General features: G+C 44.3%; 1 protein-coding gene across 1 annotated transcript in view; it reads right to left on the reverse strand.

Moving 5' to 3' along the window:
* Positions 1 to 12,254, reverse strand: part of LOC130267770 (zinc finger CCCH-type antiviral protein 1-like) — a 29,464-nt gene extending 17,210 nt beyond the window's left edge. Inside the window, exons 1-10 of the mRNA XM_056517947.1 lie at positions 11,950 to 12,254; positions 9,706 to 9,841; positions 6,281 to 6,674; positions 5,670 to 5,993; positions 5,155 to 5,589; positions 2,927 to 2,989; positions 2,718 to 2,841; positions 2,160 to 2,322; positions 1,885 to 2,005; positions 1,661 to 1,757 (exon numbers count right to left, since the gene is read on the reverse strand). Coding sequence (XP_056373922.1) covers positions 1,661 to 1,757; positions 1,885 to 2,005; positions 2,160 to 2,322; positions 2,718 to 2,841; positions 2,927 to 2,989; positions 5,155 to 5,589; positions 5,670 to 5,993; positions 6,281 to 6,674; positions 9,706 to 9,841; positions 11,950 to 12,224 — 2,132 coding nt within the window. The 5' untranslated portion in view covers positions 12,225 to 12,254. The remainder of the gene's footprint in view (positions 1 to 1,660; positions 1,758 to 1,884; positions 2,006 to 2,159; positions 2,323 to 2,717; positions 2,842 to 2,926; positions 2,990 to 5,154; positions 5,590 to 5,669; positions 5,994 to 6,280; positions 6,675 to 9,705; positions 9,842 to 11,949) is intronic.
* Between the last annotated feature and the right edge of the window lie 14,009 nt (positions 12,255 to 26,263).

A 26,263-nucleotide genomic window follows, 5' to 3' on the forward strand; every position in this document is an offset into this window, starting at 1 on the left:
TATTGTAGATATCTCTCTATATTGTAGATATCTCTCTGTATTATACATATCTCTCTATATTGTAGATATCTCTCTGTATTGTAGATATCTCTCTGTATTGTACATATCTCTCTGTATTGTACATATCTCTCTGTATTGTAGATATCTCTCTATATTGTAGATATCTCTCTGTATTGTAGATATCTCTCTATATTGTAGATATCTCTCTATATTGTAGATATCTCTCTGTATTACATATCTCTCTGTATTATACATATCTCTCTATATTGTACATATCTCTCTGTATTGTAGATATCTCTCTATATTGTAGATATCTCTCTGTATTGTAGATATCTCTCTGTATTATACATATCTCTCTGTATTGTAGATATCTCTCTATATTGTAGATATCTCTCTATATTGTAGATATCTCTCTGTATTGTACATATCTCTCTATATTGTAGATATCTCTCTGTATTGTAGATATCTCTCTGTATTGTACATATCTCTCTGTATTATACATATCTCTCTGTATTGTAGATATCTCTCTGTATTGTACATATCTCTCTGTATTGTACATATCTCTCTGTATTGTAGATATCTCTCTGTATTATACATATCTCTCTGTATTGTACATATCTCTCTGTATTGTAGATATCTCTCTGTATTGTACATATCTCTCTGTATTATACATATCTCTCTGTATTGTACATATCTCTCTGTATTGTACATATCTCTCTGTATTATACGTATCTCTCTGTATTATACATATCTCTCTGTATTGTACATATCTCTCTATATTGTAGATATCTCTCTATATTGTAGATATCTCTCTGTATTACATATCTCTCTGTATTATACATATCTCTCTATATTGTAGATATCTCTCTATATTGTAGATATCTCTCTATATTGTAGATATCTCTCTGTATTGTACATATCTCTCTGTATTGTACATATCTCTCTATATTGTAGATATCTCTCTATATTGTAGATATCTCTCTGTATTACATATCTCTCTGTATTATACATATCTCTCTATATTGTAGATATCTCTCTATATTGTAGATATCTCTCTGTATTATACATATCTCTCTATATTGTAGATATCTCTCTATATTGTAGATATCTCTCTATATTGTAGATATCTCTCTATATTACATATCTCTCTATATTGTAGATATCTCTCTATATTGTAGATATCTCTCTGTATTACATATCTCTCTGTATTATACATATCTCTCTATATTGTAGATATCTCTCTATATTGTAGATATCTCTCTATATTGTAGATATCTCTCTGTATTGTACATATCTCTCTGTATTGTACATATCTCTCTATATTGTAGATATCTCTCTATATTGTAGATATCTCTCTGTATTACATATCTCTCTGTATTATACATATCTCTCTATATTGTAGATATCTCTCTATATTGTAGATATCTCTCTGTATTGTACATATCTCTCTGTATTATACATATCTCTCTATATTGTAGATATCTCTCTATATTGTAGATATCTCTCTATATTGTAGATATCTCTCTATATTACATATCTCTCTATATTGTAGATATCTCTCTATATTGTAGATATCTCTCTGTATTACATATCTCTCTGTATTATACATATCTCTCTATATTGTAGATATCTCTCTGTATTGTAGATGTGCCGTTTTTACCTTCCCCTCAGTGACTTCACATTCTCACAGCTGCGATATTTCGGTCTCCTGCGCACGTTTTTCTCCGTCTTGTACAGAACGTTCTTCTGCTTCATTTCTAATACCAGACAATTGTTAGGAGGAGCCCAAGATGCTGGGGAACCACATAATAGCCCATCTTTATGTACAGGACCCCAATAGTGTGTGAGACAGATCCCGCAGCCCCCCATTATGGACGCCCGTACCTGGGAAGTCGATCTGGTAGCTGTTGATGCCTCCAGTGACGCTATGGACGGCGATGGGATCGGAGAGATAGATGTTCTCCAGGTCTGTAGACAATATGGAGGAGATCACTTGTTTCATATCCTATAGAGAAGAAAAAATATTGGCTATTTCTCCTCCCCCAAATACGAAATGTGTGTCAGGCCCCCAACTATATTTGTACATTGTTCTCCTCACATGGATCAGGGGGTGACTGGAGCCTCCGCACCCTCGGAGATGATTGGGTGCCCCAACTTACAGAATGGCCATATTGTATCCAAATGTCATTCTCATCCTTCCAGTACCACAGCCACTCGGTGGTCAGGACATATCCGGGGGGCTTCGTGACCGACGAGACGGTGGAGAGACGACGAACGGGGTGCACGCCGGACCTCATAGTCACAAAGTCAATCGATCCAATCCTGTGAATAACAAGTGGGAGGAGTTACCTGTAAAATCATGCAGGCGTCCTCTGTGTGATCATATACAGGGCCGTAGGGGCGGGAAAAACGAAATCCTCAACCATTCACTGGCAGGAGAAATGGACACTTTACTTGGGTGGGCATTGGGGGACCAGAATGGGTTAGGCTGTGAGGGTTGTGGACTGGGGGCAGGGCTACACTTTATGGCTATATTGCCAGAGTGGGGGGGGGGGAGAGGCAGGTGATTGTGATGGGGTCTGGTGGGGGCACCAAAATGCTTCTTCGCCTGTGTAGTCAAAAATCCTTGCACCAGTCCTGATCATAAACATGGAGTCCCCCTTTTATATACAGTTAATGTAAATACAATCTCACACACGGTCCTGGACAGCCTGTACCTGTCAGCGGATGGGTCGCAGTAGCTTTTTTCAATCTCATCCATATTGGAGACATCTTCCCAGTCGGTTCCTTTGTAAATCTGCCAACGGTACGGCAGGTAGTAATGCATGTCCGGGCAACGCCCTGCGAATAAAGGAGAACCCAACGTTAGTATCCTAGCCCAACCAAGTGCTTCTTCCCAATAACCCCTCCCCCGAGGAGCACTCACCTCCTAAATTGCAGTATTTCCAAAGATTAGAAAGACAGATCTCCGGGACTTTGTTCGACTCCGCTAAAGAAAAAAAAAATCACATACTCCAATCACATCCAGAGCTGCAAATAGAAACCGACATCTCCCACAATGCAATGCACCGGGTGGTAGAATCATTGAGTAAATTCTTATACAGAGATATAGAACCAACCGGGAGCAAACGTCTGAGAGTTACCAGGAATCCAGCAGCTAAATTACAAATGTATCTCTGGATGGGGGTAACAAGCAAAAAGTTTGTTAAGTATTTACATTTTTTAATTAAATTAATTAACCTGTTAAAAGGGTACTCCGCCCCTAGGCATCTTATCCCCTATCCAAAGGATAGGGGACAAGATGTCTGATCGTGGGGGTCCCGCCACTGGGGACGCCGGTAATCTCCCTGCTGCACCCGGTGTTTGCTTAGAGCATCAATGCCACGCCCCGCTCGTGATGTCACGGCCACGCCTCCTCAATGCAAGTCTATGGGAGGGGGCATGATGGCCGTCACACTCCCTCCCATAGACTTGCATTTAGGGGGCGTGGCTGAGACGTCACGAGCGGGGCGTGACCATGACATCACAAGCTTCCACCCCACATCGCCAGTCATCTGAAGGTCACTCCATACACCGGAAGTCTGGGGGACCCCCGCGATCAGACATCTTTTCCCCTCTCCTTTGCATAAGGGATAAGATGTCTCGAGGTGTAGTACCCCTTTAAGGCAAATGATCTCCAAGCCAATGATGGTATATATTCCAAGGAGCAAATCCCGTATACATGCACATGGAGAAGACCAGGGCTCAAGTCCTGCATGGGAATGGAGTTCCTGAACTATTTCCAAAGCCAGAACACTGTTCCCATTAGGAGGAACCCTGCAGGACCAGCCCTTGAGTGAAAATCTTGGGTGAGTTCCCACACTTTTTCACCAGGGCTTGACCCCTGAAGAAGAGATTAGTAGATGCTAAACTTGTCAGTCACCTTGACCTTCCTGGGCGGTTAGCGTACTACAAGTGAACAATGTGTAGGACAAGACCTGGAAGGTCATTGGATACAGACTCGTTCATGGACACGCCCCTGCGATCTTGTTATTGACATTGTCCTCAACCAACATAACTTTAGCAGCAGGCTATGGAGTTGCGGGGAGTTTAAACATGTATCCTGCCGACCGTGTCAACTTTATTGTTATCGTGAAATACTATAAGTTAGGAGAGCCTACTCCCAAAACCGCTGCTATAGAAGAGTCATGGTTCCTGCAGCCTATACCCGCCAGCAAATGATTGACGGATTTCTGAAATGTACAGTGATTCACCCTCTCTAGTATGAACGCCTTTCCTGATCTTTCCTGCTTGATACCCCTGACTTGGTCCAAGCAGCGCCTGCTACACAGAATGTCCCTTTATCTGTTCTCTGAAAAAAATTCATTGGTTACGAATCGGTAGTGGCCCCGATTGCCCTGAAAAGTTGTGTCTGAAACTCTCCTAGGACTGTATGCAACTATTTTAATACCAAGACAGTGTTACCCTAACCCTAAGTTAAAAACAACGTTAGTAGGTTTAGATACCCAACTTCTACCCCTTAAGCTGTCCTTTGCTAGCTGCCATTTCAAACTGTTCACCCGAAATAAGTCCCAAAACTTTTAGATTCACTAATGTGTTCAGAATCAATTCAAATATCCCTGGCTATTACACTTGGTTCTCTATGAAAATTACTTTAAGTTTTTGAGATATGTATTCTGTGCAAAGGAAAGGTACCGCGATGGGGTCCAACTTGCCCCCAACTCCCTTTGCTAAAGCAGATATAATTGCGATTGAAGAACATTAATTCTAGGGGCGTCCATTATTTCAACAAGATACTATAATCTGCTTGTATAGATGGAACATACTGCATTGTGGGGGGGGACAAGAAGACTTCATCACGGTCTTCCACATTGACATCATATATCCCGAACTGATTCTTTTACTGTGCATATAAAGTATGTGTGGAGCAATATGAAACTGGATATGATGATGGAAACCAGTCTGATAGCTCTACTGCTGGATCCCCGGAAGCCCATGTCCTGCCGTCTCTTTTGTTTCTGAAATTTTCTCTCCACTTGATAACTTATTAGTCACAAGATCTTTAAGATCACAATGCAAAACCAATCTTTTGTATACGTCATTAGGCTCCACCTTTTCTATTGGTTTTACGCAGACTTATGCTGGCTGACTTACCAGAAGAGGGTGCAGTTGCAGGCTGTGGTTGGACTGGTTTTACCCATTGAACAGATTGACCCTTTGCAGAAGAATCTACCAGTCTAGCATAGGAAGTTGATGGAGCACTGGAAGGACTTGCTGCTGAGTAGGAAACTGGTTTGATGGTGGTGACAACTGGTTGAGCGCTGTATGAACTTGTAGTGGGGGTCAACGGTTTCTGTTGAGGAAAAGATGGACTTTTCGTAGGAGAATCTACCAATTTGCTTGGTCTTGTAAATGGCACTGGAGCAGTTAATGGGTTCACCACTGTGGGGGAGACCAGTTTTACGGAAGCTGCAATGGATGGACCTTTTGTAGGAAGATGAATTGGTTTGCCTGTTCCAGAAGTAGATGTTGATGGAGGATTGACTGGACCTACGGCAATTGGTTTTGGCTTATGGGCAGATGGGAGTCCTGTAGGTGAAATTATGGATTTATTATGGGTTATAAACTTATTATACAGCAGTGTTGATATACATTATGGGGGTCTGTACCTGGCTGAGTAGAAGTCACTGGCAAAGTAAATTGGAGGTTGTCCATAGAATCCTCCAAGTTGGATCTGTATACAGTTAGGGTTGAGTGACGTGTTTCTGATGGCATCTTTCGCTGGTCAGATGAAGACCATCTTGCCGATATTTTGGGCAATGAAGCCCCTCGATCACTGGACTTTTCCGGGGGAGAATTAAACCAATCATTCAGTATCCGATTTCTCAGAGCTTCCTCACTATCATCTTCTTCTTCTTCTCCAGAACAATAATGATGACTCTCCCCACTCTCCGGCTCTGGACGGCTGTCCGACCTCCCCTGGGAATGGAACCCTAAAAAAAGCAACCTATGAAATACATTTAATAGAGTCGGACATTATACTTGGGCCCCTAAACAGGACCCCCAAGAGGGGGAGGGGCTGTAATCACATGTTGTTATCCTGCATTATATTATTGATGTCATACAGGGGGCAGGGCTGTGATCACATGTCATTCTATTATTGATGTCATAAAGAGGGTGGGGCTGTGACCACCTTACAGATATGATGTACAGATACCTTTGTACCCATAGTACCACTATATAGTATATAATGCTTCCTCAGTATATACTTATCCCACACCTCCTCTTCCTTCTTGTGGTCCTTGACTCTGGCTTTGTGCCCCATCCTGAGGATCCACCTTCTTTCTGTCTCGGGGTCTACCTCTTCCTCCTCTTCCTCCTCTTCTTCTTTTCTGGGCTCCAGGCTGCCCCTTCTCCTGGTCCTTCTTGCCCTTTGACCTTAGTGTCTGGACACGTTCATCATGTTTCGCCGTACAGATCATCTGAAAGTTCTCAATAGTCTCCTCAGGTATACGATGGTGAGTGAGTAAGAGATCAGAACCGAACTCCAGGAGGAGGTGAGAACGTTTACAGGCGCGACGGTTACATTCTCCCAGTATGAAAAATCTGCAAATGTGAAGCTGCCAACAATCCTCCCCGCGATTACATGAGTCACGGTGATACTTCCAACAAACCTGAGGAGAAGAACAAAAGTCATATCTATTAATACAGGGGGCGGTATTATAGTAGTTATATTCTTGTATATAGGGGCAGTATTATAGTAGTTATATTCTTGTATATAGGAGCAGTATTATAGTAGATATATTCTTGTATATAGGAGCAGTATTATAGTAGATATATTCTTGTATATAGGAGGCAGTATTATAGTAGTTATATTCTTGTATATAGGAGCAGGATTATAGTAGTTATATTCTTGTATATAGGAGCAGTATTATAGTAGTTATATTCTTGTATATAGGAGCAGTATTATAGTAGTTATATTCTTGTATATAGGAGCAGTATTATAGTAGTTATATTCTTGTATATAGGGGCAGTATTATAGTAGATATATTCTTGTATATAGGAGGCAGTATTATAGTAGTTATATTCTTGTATATAGGGGCAGTATTATAGTAGTTATATTCTTGTATATAGGGGCAGTATTATAGTAGTTATATTCTTGTATATAGGGGCAGTATTATAGTAGTTATATTCTTGTATATAGGAGGCAGTATTATAGTAGATATATTCTTGTATATAGAAGCAGTATTATAGTAGTTATATTCTTGTATATAGGAGCAGTATTATAGTAGTTATATTCTTGTATATAGGGGGCAGTATTATAGCAGTTATATTCTTGTATATAGGAGGCAGTATTATAGTAGTTATATTCTTGTATATAGGAGCAGCATTATAGTAGATATATTCTTGTATATAGGAGCAGTATTATAGTAGATATATTCTTGTATATAGGAGGCAGTATTATAGCAGTTATATTCTTGTATATAGGAGGCAGTATTATAGTAGTTATATTCTTGTATATAGGAGCAGTATTATAGTAGATATATTCTTGTATATAGGAGGCAGTATTATAGCAGTTATATTCTTGTATATAGGAGCAGTATTATAGTAGTTATATTCTTGTATATAGGGGGCAGTATTATAGCAGTTATATTCTTGTATATAGGAGGCAGTATTATAGTAGTTATATTCTTGTATATAGGAGCAGTATTATAGTAGTTATATTCTTGTATATAGGAGCAGCATTATAGTAGATATATTCTTGTATATAGGAGCAGTATTATAGTAGATATATTCTTGTATATAGGAGGCAGTATTATAGTAGTTATATTCTTGTATATAGGAGCAGTATTATAGTAGTTATATTTGTGTATATAGGAGGCAGTATTATAGCAGTTATATTCTTGTATATAGGAGGCAGTATTATAGTAGTTATATTCTTGTATATAGGAGCAGCATTATAGTAGATATATTCTTGTATATAGGAGCAGTATTATAGTAGTTATATTCTTGTATATAGGAGGCAGTATTATAGTAGTTATATTCTTGTATATAGGAGCAGTATTATAGTAGTTATATTCTTGTATATAGGAGCAGTATTATAGTAGTTATATTCTTGTATGTAGAAGCAGTATTATAGTAGTTATATTCTTGTATATAGGAGCAGTATTATAGTAGTTATATTCTTGTATATAGGAGCAGTATTATAGTAGTTATATTCTTGTATATAGGAGCAGTATTATAGTAGTTATATTCTTGTATATAGGAGCAGTATTATAGTAGTTATATTCTTGTATATAGGAGCAGTATTATAGTAGTTATATTCCTGTATATAGGAGGCAGTATTATAGTAGTTATATTCTTGTATATAGGAGCAGTATTATAGTAGATATATTCTTGTATATAGGAGCAGTATTATAGTATATATATTCTTGTATATAGGAGCAGTATTATAGCAGATATATACTTGTATATAGGAGGCAGTATTATAGCAGTTATATTCTTGTATATAGGAGGCAGTATTATAGTAGTTATATTCTTGTATATAGGGGCAGTATTATAGTATTATATTCTTGTATATAGGAGGCAGTATTATAGTAGTTATATTCTTGTATATAGGGGCAGTATTATAGTAGTTATATTCCTGTATATAGGAGCAGTATTATAGTATTATATTCTTGTATATAGGAGCTGTATTATAGTAGTTATATTCTTGTATATAGGAGCAGTATTATAGTAGTTATATTCTTGTATATAGGAGCAGTATTATAGTAGTTATATTCTTGTATATAGGAGCAGTATTATAATAGATATATTCTTGTATATAGGGTCAGTATTATAGTATTATATTCTTGTATATAGGAGCAGTATTATAGTAGTTATATTCTTGTATATAGGAGCAGTATTATAGTAGTTATATTCCTGTATATAGGAGGCAGTATTATAGTAGTTATATTCTTGTATATAGGAGCAGTATTATAGTAGATATATTCTTGTATATAGGAGCAGTATTATAGTAGATATATTCTTGTATATAGGAGCAGTATTATAGCAGATATATTCTTGTATATAGGAGGCAGTATTATAGCAGTTATATTCTTGTATATAGGAGGCAGTATTATAGTAGTTATATTCTTGTATATAGGGGCAGTATTATAGTATTATATTCTTGTATATAGGAGCAGTATTATAGTAGATATATTCTTGTATATAGGAGCAGTATTATAGTAGATATATTCTTGTATATAGGAGCAGTATTATAGTAGTTATATTCTTGTATATAGGAGCAGTATTATAGTAGTTATATTCTTGTATATAGGAGCAGTATTATAGTAGTTATATTCTTGTATATAGGAGGCAGTATTATAGTAGTTATATTCTTGTATATAGGAGCAGTATTATAGTAGTTATATTCTTGTATATAGGAGCAGTATTATAGTAGTTATATTCTTGTATATAGGAGCAGTATTATAGTAGTTATATTCTTGTATATAGGAGGCAGTATTATAGTAGCTATATTCTTGTATATAGGAGGCAGTATTATAGTAGTTATATTCTTGTATATAGGAGCAGTATTATAGTAGATATATTCTTGTATATAGGGGCAGTATTATAGTAGATATATTCTTGTATATAGGGGGCAGTATTATAGTAGTTTTATTCCTATACATCTGTACATTATTTGCCCCGTTGTCCTGTTCTTACCCCCGGCAGCAGTTGGTTGTCGTTCTGGAGCAGGAGAACCTTTATCTCATCCTCATTCAGTCCACTGATCTCATTGGCCTTCAAGACCTTCTGGTTCTGATCTGAGAAAATATCATGGGAGAACGGGCACCGGGGCCTGAAACAAAAGGAACCGGAGGAATATGTGATAAAGCCTGCTGAGCCACTGTATCTAAGCCTGTCATGTGTGATACTGCTTAAAGGAGTACTATAGTAGAAAATAATTTATCCCCTACCCTAAGGATAGGGGATAAGTTATAGATCGCTGGGGGTCCGACCGCTGGGACCCCCCCCCCCCCGCAATTTCCTGTAAGGGGCACCAGCAGTCCGCTCGAAGGGGGCATGTCAGTCCCCAGCATGATGCGGCGGCCAACACCCCCCCACCATATATCCCACATAGATATATGGAGGGGGCGTGTCAGCTTCTGTATCATGCGGGGACGGAACACTCCCTTCCTGTGGACTGCTGGGGCCCCATACAGGAGATCGCAGGGGGTCCCAGCGGCCGGACCCCCAGCGATCTATAGCTTATCTCCTATCCGATCCTGTTCTGTACATTACTCCCCGGTCACCTCCTCCTCCTCCTGTACATTACTCCCCGGTCACCTCCTCCTCCTCCTGTACATTACTTCCCGGTCACCTCCTCCTGTACATTACTCCCCGGTCACCTCCTCCTCCTGTACATTACTCCCCGGTCACCTCCTCCTCCTCCTGTACATTACTCCCCGGTCACCTCCTCCTGTACATTACTCCCCGGTCACCTCCTCCTCCTGTACATTACTCCCCGATCACCTCCTCCTCCTCCTGTACATTACTCCCCGGTCACCTCCTCCTCCTCCTGTACATTACTCCCCGGTCACCTCCTCCTCCTCCTGTACATTACTTCCCGGTCACCTCCTCCTCCTCCTGTACATTACTCCCCGGTCACCTCCTCCTCCTCCTGTACATTACTCCCCGGTCACCTCCTCCTCCTCCTGTACATTACTCCCCGGTCACCTCCTCCTCCTCCTGTACATTACTTCCCGGTCACCTCCTCCTCCTGTACATTACTCCCCGGTCACCTCCTCCTCCTCCTGTACATTACTCCCCGGTCACCTCCTCCTCCTGTACATTACTCCCCGGTCACCTCCTCCTCCTGTACATTACTCCCCGGTCACCTCCTCCTCCTCCTGTACATTACTCCCAGGTCACCTCCTCCTCCTCCTGTACATTACTCCCCGGTCACCTCCTCCTGTACATTACTCCCCGGTCACCTCCTCCCTTACATTACTCCCCGGTCACCTCCTCCTCCTCCTGTACATTACTCCCCGGTCACCTCCTCCTCCTGTACATTACTCCCCGGTCACCTCCTCCTCCTCCTGTACATTACTCCCCGGTCACCTCCTCCTCCTGTACATTACTCCCCGGTCACCTCCTCCTCCTCCTGTACATTACTCCCCGGTCACCTCCTCCTCCTGTACATTACTCCCCGGTCCTCTCCTCCTCCTCCTGTACATTCCTCCCCGGTCACCTCCTCCTCCTCCTGTACATTACTCCCCGGTCACCTCCTCCTCCTCCTGTACATTACTCCCCGGTCAACTCCTCCTCCTGTACATTACTCCCCGGTCACCTCCTCCTCCTCCTGTACATTACTCCCCGGTCACCTCCTCCTCCTGTACATTACTCCCCGGTCACCTCCTCCTCATGTACATTACTCCCCCGTCACCTCCTCCTGTACATTACTCCGCGGTCACCTCCTCCTCCTGTACATTACTCCCCGGTCACCTCCTCCTGTACATTACTCCCCGGTCACCTCCTCCTGTACATTACTCCCCGGTCACCTCCTCCTCCTGTACATTACTCCCCGGTCACCTCCTCCTCCTCCTGTACATTACTCCCCGGTCACCTCCTCCTCCTGTACATTACACCCCGGTCACCTCCTCCTCCTCCTGCACATTACTCCCCGGTCACCTCCTCCTCCTCCTCCTGTACATTACTCCCCGGTCACCTCCTCCTCCTCCTGTACATTACTCCCCGGTCACCTCCTCCTCCTCCTGTACATTACTCCCCGGTCACATCCTCCTCCTGTACATTACTCCCCGGTCACCTCCTCCTCCTCCTGTACATTACTCCCCGGTCACCTCCTCCTCCTCCTGTACATTACTCCCCGGTCACCTCCTCCTCCTCCTCCTGTACATTACTCCCCGGTCACCTCCTCCTCCTGTACATTACTCCCCGGTCACCCACCTCTTGCACTTGCCCCGCAGGTAGTCTTGGCACAGGTGTAGTTTGTCGCACTCCTCTTTTTCCTCATTCTTCAGATATTTGGTGCAGGTCCTCACGGGGCTTCGGGCCAGGACCAGGTCCCCAACCTGAAGGAACTTTTGGGGTTCATCCTGCAGGATTTGTTCTATCTGTTTGGTGGAAAGGTGCAGGAACTCAGAGAGCTCATTCTTGGGCAGCCGCCCCCCATGTTTGCACAGAACCTTGGTCAGGAAGGCGGTGACTGTGGGGTCCGACATGATCCTGGGGCCCCTGGACGTCTCTGCTGCTCTTGGTGTCTGAGATGATTCTATATTCAGTAGAATATTTCTCCTCCTCTAGAGGGAGGATCCATCACCGGAGAAGAGAATCGAAACTAGAAATCACAGAGCCTGGAGAGGGGGGGAGGTCCTGTGTATGATTCTGTTCTGCAGGCGGCATCAGGTCTCAGGGACATCAATTTAACCCCTACAACATCTCACAAATTTTGATTCTCAATTTACGTTGTGTTCAGGCTTCTGTTTTATAATGGATTACAAAGTCAGAAAATATCATGTAGGGCAAAATACGTAAAAAATGGAATTGCGAAATTTTGTGGGGCACTAAATATTTTTTGAGTTGACAAAACAGTAATATTCTATAATATTCTAACTTTATTCTTGGATAATTTATGTTTCATTTTGAATAAATACAAAAAAAATATCTGACCCCAATAACTTATTTTAATTTTTTGGGTGTATTTTTCAGTGGTACCATTTTTATGTAGTTCTGGCTTTTTGATGACTTTTTATTAACATTTTTTACATTTACCCTTTTGACCATGTGTGATCAGGAATGGAATCATTTAACAGTTCTGACACTTTTTTTTTTTTTTTTAACAGTGTTTTATTTGCAAAATGAGAAAAGGGGGGGGTTATAAAATTTTTTTTTTTTTTTTTTTACATTGTTTTACCCTATAATAAGCCATCAGTCAATGCTATTGCATCACATGGATCCATGTAACCGGCGTTCTATTGCTCAAGCCGAAGGCGGACATTTATAGAAGATGCGGAGATCAAGTTAAAGCTTCAGGCTTCTCCACCAAGCCATAGGCACCCCACTATTGTATCACGCGGGGGGTCGATGGGGCCACTAGGCATCTGGGATAACCAGCAGGTAATGTTTAAATGCCAAGATTGTATAGATCAGCGTTCAAAGTTAAATGACGGACATCTAAGCAATAGCTGCGGCATGTGCCAGTAACGGTGCGGACCCGACTCACAAGCCCCCATCATAATCCCGAGCCTGTCACATGACGTACAGGTATATCACAGGTCAGGAAGGGGTTAAATACAATAAAACTCTCATCTCCTGTTTGCTTATCCAAGAACTCAGAAGGATTAACTTTCCAATCTGTGTATTCTGTTAGTTGTTGATTTTGTTGTTGTTTGGTATATATATATATATACTAGCTGAGTACTCGGCGTTGCCCGGTTTTTCCTTCCTAATCCTTGTTCGGGAGGAAAATAAACAAAAGATGAAGCTTTTGACTTCATATCCCATCCTCATGTATTGTTGTCCTATCCCGACCTTCTATCCCGACCTCCTATCCCGTCCTCCTATCCCGACCTCCTATCCCGACCTCCTATCCCGTCCTCCTATCCCGTCCTCCTATCCCGACCTCCTATCCGGTACTCCAATCCCGTCCTCTTATTTCGACCTCCTATCCCGTCCTCCTATCTCGACCTCCTATCCCAACCTCCCATCTCAACCTCCTATCTCAAACTCCTATCCTGTCCTCCTATCCCGACCTTATAATCCGACCTCCTATCTCAACCTCCTATCACGTCCTCCTATCTTGACCTCCTATCCTGACCTCTTATCCCGTCCTCCTATCTCGAGCTCATATCCTGTCCTCCTATCTTGACCTCCTATCTCAACCTCCTATCTCGACCTCCTATCCCGTCCTCATATCTCGTCCTCCTATCTCGACCTCCTATCCTGACCTCCTATCCCGTCCTCCTATCCCGTCCTCATATCTCGTCCTCCTTTCTCGACCTCCTATCTCGACATCCTATCACGACCTCCTATCCCGTCCTCCTATCACGACCTCCTATCCCGACCTCCTATCGCCGTCCTCCTATCCCGACCTCCTATCCCATCCTTATATCCCGACCTCCTATCCCGTCCCGTAATATGTGACCAGGCATTGAAATATCTCCAGCCGTACGGAAGTTATGTGGGAACATACATTTCCCATTGATTTGCATGGGACTTTAAACAAAAACTCCGACCCTCACAAATGGGGGTAGTTAAGGGTTAAATTAACTATCCTTTATTTTAAGTGGATGAGTGGTAGCGGGGAAAAGGAATCCGATCCTGGCGCTCACCCGTGCGGCAGCTGAGGAAATGATGTCAGGAGCCGTGATGAGGTAAAAGATGCACTTTATTTTGGATAAAGCAGGGACTACGCGTTGCGAGGGGACAGGCTCCCCTCTTCCTCAGGTCCAATCATAAGGGCTAGGGGGTAGGGCTTGTGTTTTAAAGGGGAAAAAGCCCACGAATTTGGGTGCTCATAATCACAGAATACACAATAATGCAAAAAATAGCAGACAAATACATAATATATAAGGATCGTGAGCGATACAAACATGTGGGGCACGGAATGTTACAAAGGCCCCGTGTGAAAACAAAAGATAGGATACGTTCTATATTTAGTATAGTTTCATGCACCAAGTATTGGGCAGTGATACTATACGACATGGTGCACATGAAGTCCCAGTGGTATGGGGCCATGGACAGACGGTGCACTTAGTCGCTGTTCAGGCATGGCAGGGACAAACCTCTGGATGGGAGACATAGGAACTGGCAATCCAAGCCCTTCCATTGAATCCAGATGATTTGAGGTGGGTACATGGCTTAGGCAGAAAATAGGCCGGCAGACCTAAGGGGGGTGGTAATGTCTATAGCTTGATATTAGCAGATGAGCTCAGTTGCCTCATTCAGACCCCTAGGGTGAAGTGTCTGGAGGCAGTAAATCCAGAACATCTCTTTTTTTGATCAGTATTGCAGACCTGTTGTCCGCACCAATGGGGATCTGCTCAATTGGTGTGATGGTAATTGGGTTAGGGATGTCCTTATGATGAATACTGGTATGTCTGGATAAGCTGTGGAGGAGAAAACCTTTTCTTATATTCGTCCTGTGCTGGTTCAAGCGTATGTGAAGTGGTTGTGTGGTCCGACCAATGCATTGTTTGCCACATAAACAGTTTATTAGGTAGACCACGTAAGATGATTGGCAGGTCATGCGGGATTTGAGGTGGAACGTGGCACCCGTTGCTGTGCTCGTAATGGTTGATTGCTTATGGCTGATGGTAGTGCAGCATAAACATCTGGGATGACCACATTTAAAGGCTCCATTCTTCGTGGTCATGGTATTGAAGGTACCCCCTATGGTTAGATGTTTTTTCTTTTTCTTACCACGGCTAGGGACGATCAGATTGCGTAGAGTAGGAGCCCTACGGTACGTAAACCTAGGTTTATCTGGAATTATTCCAGAGAGATGGGGATCTGATTTCAGAACATTCCAGTGTTTGTTGATGATTTGTTGTATAATTCTGTGGCCTCCAGAGTATGTGGTAATAAAATTCAATGTTGGATTATTTCTGTCTGACTTTGCCTGTTTCCCTTTTCTGGGGCCAGGAGATATGGGTACTGGTGTAATTTCATTCCCCTTTGTTTCCAAGGGATGGACTAGGGAAACAACAGGATCCATCGCTGCTGGTTCCGGGAGAGCCACCCAAGCCGAGGATCCTGCTTCAGGAACCGGTAGGCAATCTTCCTGAGTCAATTTGAGGGTTCTCTGGTATGCATCCCTAACCAGCTGTTTGGGATAGCCCTTTTCGTGGAAGCGATCTTTCAAGATTCCTGCTTGTTCTTTGAATGTTTTTTCTTCGGCACAGTTTTTTCTAATCCTGCGGAATTGGCCGTACGGAATATTCCGTTTCCATTTCTTGTGATGTCCACTCTGGAAAGGAATATAACTGTTTGAATCCACTGGTTTGAAAAACGTGGACGTAGTAATCCGATTCTCAGTGTGAGTTATCTGTAAATCCAGGAACTCTATGGATGTTCTGGAGATGTTGGGGGTCAGTTTGATACCCCAGGTGTTTTCGTTGATTTGCTGCACTAGGGTGGAGATAGAATCAATGTCCCCCTTCCAAAGAAAGAACAAATCATCTATATACCTCCGGTATATAGACACGTGTTTGGAAAAAAGGGGGTTGGGGGTAATGAAGCTACCCTCGAAGCACCCCATAAAGAGGTTAGCATAGGAGGGGGCCACGCGGGTCCCCATCGCTGTGCCTCTCGTCTGATGGTATGTCCTGCCGTCATATGTAAAAAAGTTATTTTCCAATATCATCTGGAGACACTCCATAAGAAAGGATACCTGTGCAGGGGGAATCCGTGTGTCCCCTTCGAGATGTGTTCTAGTGCTTGCCAGGCCCAGATCGTGCATAATGTTAGTATAGAGCGCTGTGACATCCATTGTCACTAGCACCATATCGTCCTCCCATGCCTGGCTCTTCAGGATGGTGATCAGATCGTCCGATATTTTAAGTGGACATATAAGTAACATGTGACCAAATATTATAGAAATATCTCCAGCCGTTTGGAAGTTCTGCAGTAACATATATTTCCCATTGACTTGTATAGGACTTTAAACATAAACCCCGCCCCTGGCAAATGGGGGTGAGTAAGGGTTAAATCACCTATCCTATGTTTGTTGTTTACATATAAGTAACGTGTGCCAAGTTTCATGTTAATATCTTTAGCCGTTTGGACGTGATGCTGGAACATACACACATATATCATACATACATATATACACACACACATATATACATACATATACACACATACATCGTACATACATATATACACACATATACACACATATATACATACATACATATATATACACACACATATATACATACATATACACACACATATATATATACTGTGGCAGTGTGGCAAGGAAAGGGTGTATTTCCTTGGCTCACCCTGCAGAAGCTCTCACCTGCTTCTTAAGTAATGAGGCAGGAAGGAAGGGAAGTGTATATGAGATGGAGACTCAGTCTAATCTAGGCTCTTCCTAGGAGACAGCGTGTGGGCTGAAGGGAAGAGACAGAGGCTGCTGAGGAGTACACAGCCCGAGCTATGAGGGGCTCAAAGAGACTGCCATGAATTGTGAGTAGAAGGTTGCAGGGGACATATGTTTAACCGGCTGAGGGAAGCTCAGCGGTTGTTAGTCAGGACAAGCTGATCTGTGTAGTCAGTGACCAGACGGTCTAGGATTTTGTTTGTTCCTGCTTTTTGTTTATTTCTTTCCCTGCAACCTGTCTAATAAAACTGGCAAGGTGCCAGATTTGCATTATAAGCGTTTGTTTGCTGGTTTATTGAGAAGAAACGCATCCTGTGGCGTGTTCCAGGACGATCCCAGAGCTAATCCCCAAGACGGATCGTCACAATACATATACACACACACACGTTGAGTTTTATATACATATACACACACACATACCATACACACAGAATAAGAGCAGATACTGAGGAACTCTTTTATCTTATATAAAGTACAAAACATAAACCAACACAACATCCAGAACAATAATAATCAAATGAACATAAATAAACCTGATACATAACAAATCATCACATACACACAAAATACCTTCTGGTCCAGGACAACACATACTACATATATATACACTATATACCTATATACACACTACATACCTATATATACACACTACATATATATACACTATATACCTATATACACACACTACATACCTATATACACACACTACATACCTATATACACACACTACATACCTATATACACACACTACATACCTATATACACACACTATATACCTATATACACACTACATACCTATATATACACACTACATATATATACACTATATACCTATATACACACACTACATACCTATATACACACACTACATACCTATATACACACACTACATACCTATATACACACACTACATACCTATATATACACACACTACATACCTATATACACACACTACATACCTATATACACACACACTACATACCTATATATACACTACATACCTATATATACACACTACATACCTATATACACACACTACATACCTATATACACACTACATACCTATATACACACTACATACCTATATACACACACTACATACCTATATATACACTACATACCTATATACACACACTACATACCTATATACACACACACTACATACCTATATACACACACTACATACCTATATATACACACACTACATACCTATATATACACACTACATACCTATATACACACTACATACCTATATATACACACACTACATACCTATATATACACACACTACATACCTATATATACACACACTACATACCTATATATACACACACTACATACCTATATACACACTACATACCTATATATACACACACTACATACCTATATATACACACTACATACCTATATATACACACACACCACAAACCTATATATACACACACACTACATACCTATATAACTATATACACCACATTACTATATATACACACCACAAATCTATATAACTATATACACAACAACCTATATACCCATCACATGCCTATACACACACAGAACATATACCTATACAATATTTTATATATATATATATATAATATACACACAAAAACAATAATCAACAAAATAAGAATTTACTCATAATATCCCCCACCTTCCCTATAACCTACACAAAATATAAATCAAATATTATGACCTTATTTATAATACTCTTAATACTCCTATACATATATACAACCCCCATACATATATACAACCCATATACAAATATACAACCCCTATACAATATACAACCCCTATACATATATACAACCCATATACAAATATACAACCCCTATACATATATACAGTCCCTATACATATATATATATATATATATATATATAACCCCTATACATATATACAGTCCCTACACCATAACACCAACCCCTCAGGGCTCCGGTTCGATGTCTGTAGCCGCCTACATCTTTTCATCTTTATCAAAACAAAAATGTCTGGTGACAGCTTCAGCCCATCACCAGGGAGGAGATTACTAGGTTAGGGCACCTTAAAGGAGAACCCCCTCCACAGGGTAGAGGCTGCAAATGTCCCCAACCTTTCATACTCCAAAGAACGAACCTTCACCAGGTCACCGAGCGTGTTCCTACAAACCACGGGGAGGATTTTCTGTCACTAAACACCTCGCTTGCCACGTGTGATACCTGACCACTGCGCTGACTATAAATGAAGTGCACCGGTCCCGGACACCCAGATCTTTGAAGGCCCCATAAAGCCACTCAGCATAGGAAAGGGCAGCCAGCCGCGGCCAGCCAATGGAAGCTCCCACCCTTTGTTATACCTCTATATTAAAAGGGCACTGAAGCAGTAAGTGGTCCATGTCCTCCAGCACACCCCCACACTCCTCCCGGGGACAACCCTTTTCATCGGAGTTCCTGTACTTCAGATTGCCCCTTACATATAGCTTACCATGGAAGCCTCGCCAGGTCAAGTCCCAAAACTTCAAGGGGATCCTAGGTGAATTTAAAAGAGCCAACCCAATCCCTTGATCCCGACCTGGGCAATCCTTGAGGGCCAGTGGTTTCTGGAAATGAGTCAGCAAGAGCAAGAGTTCTTACCTCCCACATCCCCAGCCCCACCTCCTGATGACCTTCAGAACCAGTGCAGCATAAGTCGGGAGATGCCCGTGTGACGTGCGAAGATCCTTCACTTGACCGCCTCTCCCCCATTCCTGGAAGAAAGTCTGAAACCATCTCCTGCAAGAGACTACCCACGGAGGAGCCCTCTCTGTCCAGAGGTTCGATATATTGGTCTTTAGAAAGGTATTCACTAGGAATACCATCGGGTTGACCATACAAAACCTGCCTAGTCTCCTCGTGCGGTAAGTCACCTCCCTCTTAATTAGGTTCAGTCTATTCCCCCACAACATTAGGAAGAACAGACTGTAAAAGGCTGACATTGCCCAAATAGATTAACAACGGGAGCAAGAAAGACCTGACCAAGAAGACCCTTTCCCTAAAGGTCAAAGACCAACCTTTCCACTGTTCCACTCTTTTGGAGACATCGTCCAATCTGCTTTCCCAATTTCGTGTGGGGTAATCCCCGGGACCAAATTTGATGCCCAGAATTTTTGCAGATTCCTGGGGCACAGGGAGGGTGTCCGGGAGACAAAACTCAGGGTCTCCACCTCCCAACCAAAGACTTTTGCACCTGTCCCGGTTAATCTTAGACCCGGATGCCTCCGAGTAGCAATCCACCTCCGACATCACCCATTCCGCCTTTGCCTGGTCCAAGGACAGCAGAAACACCTTTCAGTGACCAGCCCTACCCTGCTCTATGGCCTCGCGGACACCCAGCACCGCACTAAAAGTGCTACAACCGGGAACAGAGCAGTGCTGGGACCCCGAAAGGAGCTGGGGTGCAAATTTCACCAACCTGTTAAATAGCCCTTTTGCCAGGATTTTTCTGTCCACATTGAGAAGCGCTATGGGACGCCAATTCTCAATGCGGGACGAGTCTTTACCCTTTGACAGAATGATCAGAGGCGACCTCCTCATTGACTTCGGCAGAGTGCCCGAGGATAGACACTCATTTATTACTTCAGTCAAGAGGGGAACCAAAGTGTCCTTAAAGGTCTTATAAAACTCGGATGTTAAGCCATCCAGCCCAGGCGACTTTTTGAGGGCAAGCCTCTCAATCGCCAGCTTCACTTCCTCTTCTCTGATCTTCTCTGTCAAAACACTAAGAGAGGGGTCTACTCCTGACTGGGGGATGGCATCAGCCAAGAAAGCCGCCATCTTGCCTCGATCTGGATCCCTCTTCCCCAAGAGGTGCGAGTAAAAGGCTCTGACGACCTCCTGGATCCCCGATCTGTTCAGAGATCCTGCACTATCGACCAGGCCGGTCACGATCTTACAGTCCACTGACATCTTACAGCTCCGGCAATGGTCGGTCGAGCGATACTTCCCGAAATTCCTCACGAAAGCCAAAGATGCGTGTCTATCATACTGGCACTTCTTTAGCAAAGATTTCACTCTGGAGATTTCCTCTCGGTCGAGACCAGAACCTCGAGTTTCCTCCTTAGTTATAGAGACAATCCCTATTCAGACTCCTAAGGTTCGCATTCTGGCGGAAGAATCTCACCACCCATTTTTTGAACATCTCCCACCACTCTGACTTAGTGTTGCATAAGTCCAGTAATGGTACCTGGCTCCGCAGAAACTCCTCAAAGGACGAATTCAGCTTCCACAATCCCCTTTCCATCCTGGGGGTCTCTGAAATATTCAAAGAAAACATAATCAAATAGTGGTCAGAGAACTCTACCTCCACAACCTGCAAAGGTGAAGAGACAGAATCCTCCTTCAAAAAATCTACCCTAGACCTAATCTCTCTACCTCTAAAGTAGGTGAACCCGCTGTGACCTGGGGTGTGCCGGATGTGGACATCTACCAGGCGAGACTCACTCGCTATTCTATTCAAGGCGACGCTATCATAATCTAGCCGATCCCTGGAGCCTCCCCTATCACGAGACCTTGTGACAGTATTAAAGTCTCCTCCAAAGATGACCTGCCGGGTAGTAAAAAGTAGGGGCTTAATCCTCATAAAGAGACTTTTCTGGTCCCACTTAGTCTGTGGACCATAGATGTTTATAAGGCGGAGCTCTTGTCCCTTCATGAGGACGTCTAATACCATACATTCTACCTGAGCGGTTTTAAAAAGAACCGCCACCCCGCTATACGGCTCGGCCGCAAGAGAACAGTGAGAGGGTCCATGGCGCCACTCACACTTCGCCTTATGGATATCGGTTAGATCTGTCAACCTGGTCTCCTGCAAAAATAAAATGTCGGCCTTAATTCGGCCGAGAAAATCAAAGGCTGCAAATCTTGCCGCATCTGTCTTTATGCTGGCGACATTAATACTCGCCAGTGTCAACGGGGAGGGTGCCGCCATCATGTGTGATCAAGCTAGACAGCCCTCTTCTTCCCTCCCCCTCCCTTACCCCAAGTGTCATCAGATTTCCCCACATTCCCCCTTTTTAAACACACAGACATATCCATAATTTTTTCAGAGTTTCCCTCTTTCCCAGAGGTCACCTCCTGCACCTCACATGGTCCTGGGACAGCCCTCCCCCCCCCCCCGTTACCAGAGAAGAAGGCTTGATGCTTCCCGAAGACCTCACTTCGGACACCGGCACCTCGTCCCCGGCCTCCTCATCTGAGGAGATGTCATCCCTGAGGACTTGGTACCGGTTAGGGCTATCTACCAGAGGGGAGACGGCAGATCCTTCCGCTGGTACCTGGACAAGGGTGAGGGGGACTGAATGATCCCACTCCAAACAAGGGGGATCCTTCCCGTTCTTCACCCTCTTTTTTCTGGCACCCGATTTCCTCTTACTCTTTGGCCACTCTTTGCTCTCCTCATCTATACTCTCTCCTGGAGAGGAGGTAGCAGTGATGACCCTTTTCTCCTCCTCCTCTCTATCCAGTCTCCTGGCCTCCTCCTCCAGCCCACCATCCCTCAGGTCCTCAGCAGAATCCACCATCTCAGGGTCAGGTAAAGCTACCTCAGCTACCACCTGAGGAGCCCCCTCCCTTTCCCTTTGGCGTGCCTCCAAATGCCTCAGCCTAGAAGGTGTCATTCTTTTCTTCCTTGGACTAGTAGTCTCCCTGCCTCCGCCGGTACCCACCCCAGTGGAGTCAGCATCTCGGCTAACCCCAGCTGGGGATTTGACCGCATTGGCAAAAGAGACCGGACAGCGGCTGAAGGGGTGACCAAGGTCACCACACAGGTGACAGCGGATGTCCCCACAGGTTGCGGCGAGATGTCCTATCCCTCCACACAACGCGCACTTCTGGACCCTACATTGTGCGCTGAAGTGTGTCGGGTCACCGCACCTATGGCAGACCTTCGGCTGTCCATGGTAGAAAACCAGGATCCTGTCCCTCCCCAGAAAAGTCGAGGAGGGAATGTGGGTGACAGAATTACCTGAAACCTTCAACTTGACCATGAAGGTCCAGGCCCCCGACCAGATACCGAATTCATCCCTGTTTTTCTGGGGAATGCTGACCACCTCTCCATAACGCCCAATCCAGGTCATGATATCTATGCAAGAAAGAGAATCGTTACACGTTAATACCGTCACTTTTTTTATGTTATACTGGCGAAAAATTGCCTGACAGCAAAATCTCGCCACTCGTGTTCTATCTTTGCCAGCTTGTACCGAGACCAAAAGAGCTCGAGCCCTTCCGCCCAGACGAAACTGACATCGAAAAATGGGGTACCATCAGGATGTATCAGGGCAATGATGTCACCTGCCCTGAAATCCATCTTGAGGAGGAGCTCTACCACCTTTGTCCTGTTTGGACAAGTATCATTGCCCCTCCACCTAAGACGGACCACATTCCTCCTGGTGACCCCAGACCCGGCTGTGGGGAGTGACCATGACTCCTCTCCTTTGCTCTCGGAAGGCCCGAGGCCGTGCCTCTCTATCCAAAAGGACAGTTCTACCTCTCTACCCTCTACAGTGATAGATTTATCCCCCCTCCGCAAGGTCTCCAGAAAGCGTCTCTGAAGGTCACTATTCCCAGGACCAGAAGGTGCAGGACTCTCATGTGGCCTACCTGACCCGGCAGCAACGTTAGCATAACTCCTACTGGGCACCTCTGCCAGGGGTTCTGATGGACCAGCCACTTCAGAATCACTTTCACTCCCCACAGAATCCATACTCTCCCTCCCTCTCACACTCACATCCCCTCCATCCATCCTCTCAGCATCCTTCCCATCCTCCCTCACTCCCTCTCCCCCATTCACACCTCCATTCAGTCCTGGACCAGACCCCACAGACAGATCCCCCATATCTACAGTATTTACAGTTGCGACCTCTGCTTCTTCGGACTCCTCCTGACCAGTCTTGCTCCGCCCCAATTACAGACCCTGACTGGAAAGTCCTTTAGGGCCAGAGGCTGTCCAGAAACAGTTTTTATAATGTCCATGGAACCTCCTGTCCCCACGGGTTTTAGGACAGTCCCCTTCATGTTTTCAATCTCTTTAGCAGCCGCCATAGCCAGTCCAGCCTTGGCCGGTTTTATTATCCCTGCCAAGGTGCCACCTGCCCCAACTGTAGATGAAGTTCCCCCTCGAGAAGCCCCTGCAGGCGACACCCCGACAGCAGACAACACACCAACCGCAGACCCCACCACGGAGCCTGCTTTGCCACTAGGCGCCCCATGGCGCCGCTTATCTCCACCCTTGCTCTCAATCTCCGGCACCAGGACCAAGGCCTTACTTCTGCCCGCCTTGCCCTGGCCCGGTGCCAAAGAAAAGCAGCCTTCCGCTGGGCTGCTGACCTCACCAAACATGTCCGGCTTCAAAGCCAAAATCGCCCCGACACTCTTACCGCTACTACAAGCTGAAACAGTGTCTCTCCTGTAGGAACCTCCATACTCTGCCCACTGCTCTTCCCCTGCACAGAACCCACCGCAGGGCCCTGACTAGGTGGAACTGGGGAAAGGGGGACATAAGAGAATGACACCGACTCACCCCTTTTTTTTTGTCACTTTTCCTTTTTCTCCTCCTCTCCTCCTCATCCGGTACAGGGTTTTCTCCAAAGGTAGATTTCTCCAGATGTACAGGAGACTCCATCTCCCTGATGACCACCATGAGTCTCCCCCCCGGGTCACTGCTCTCCTCCTCCGAGCTGGATCCTGGCGCTGAGGCTGGAGGTGCTTGTCAGGGGCAGATCCCGCTCTAAGACCCCTGCGATGGCTCCTGGGTAATAGGGTCACCATCCTCCTCCGCTCCAGCCATGGGGTAACTTAACCCTTCATTTCCTCAAACCTCTCCTGGTTACTTAGCTTTTCCAGAAAAGGACAGCTGTTGGTCTGGATGTTCATCCTTTTCTTCTCAATCATGTTAATTTCAGTTTTTATTTTTGTAATGTTCTTATTGGCCTCTGCGCGCTGCTCCCGGACATGGTGTTTGCCCGCACTCGAGTGCTTTTCAGCTCTACCCTCAATCTACTGAGCTCTTTGTCATTCATTTTATAGGCCTGCAGAAAATAGGCAATTCTTGAGGAAAAGTCACTGACAGACTCCTGGGGCCTCCGCACACCCCAATTCTTCACACTCACGTTTTTGACCAAAACTTCTCGGCTATGGCTTGGATCCAGAGGGGGGACAAGAAAAACATTGCTGCTTCCCCCACCAGGTCTCCTCACCCCCTCTGAACAGGCCGGTCACTGTGCTTCCTCCATCCCGGCCGGCCTACTCCGGGAACCAGAGGCCTGGGACTCGCTCTCCTCCTGCATCCCAAGAAACCTACTCCCCTCCAGGCAGAAGGGAGCAGGAACCAGGAGCCACACAGATCGCCTCCCAGCAGCAGCACTGACTCTACAGACAAACCACACCCGATCCACCTGAGGGTTAGACCCAGTATACAGGACAGGAGAAGTGGTACTGTGCAGTGTACATGTATACAGAATAAGTGAAGTGGTACTGTGCAGTGTCTATACAGAATAAGACAGGTGGTACTGTGCAGTGTCCATGTATACAGAATAAGTGAAGTGGTACTGTGCAGTGTCTATACAGAATAAGACAGGTGGTACTGTGCAGTGTCCATGTATACAGAATAAGTGAAGTGGTAATGTGCAGTGTTAATATATACAGAATAAGTGAAGTGGTACTGTGCAGTGTCTATACAGAATAAGACAGGTGGTACTGTGCAGTGTCCATACATACAGAATATGAGAAGATATACTGTGCAGTACCCTGAGGGGCCCCTCTGCTGGCAGTCCATGTTGTCTCCAGCTCCGCCATGCTTCCATTACTTCTGTCTTTTTCCAATGTAAGAGCCCACATGATGTGTGGTATTTAGATTTTTGGGGGAGTGACCTCCTACGTGTAGGGTGACCACGTGTCCCGGATTGCCCGGGACAGTCCCGTATTTGGAGAGTCTGTTCCATGTCCCGGTCACCCTCATTCTGGGAGAATGCAGTGTCCCGGAATCAGGCCCGGACTGTCCCCCTGCCTGCTCTTAATACTATAAGATCTGTACCCAGGGCCGTCATCAGGGGGTACAGTGACTGACAGGTCTGAGAGCCTGTGAAGTGGAGGCTGCTGCAGAGTTTTTACTGACAGTTTCCCCTTCAGGCCTTTTCAA

The sequence above is a fragment of the Hyla sarda genome, chromosome 4 (assembly GCF_029499605.1).
Source record: "Hyla sarda isolate aHylSar1 chromosome 4, aHylSar1.hap1, whole genome shotgun sequence".
NCBI classification, from domain to species: Eukaryota; Metazoa; Chordata; class Amphibia; order Anura; family Hylidae; genus Hyla; species Hyla sarda.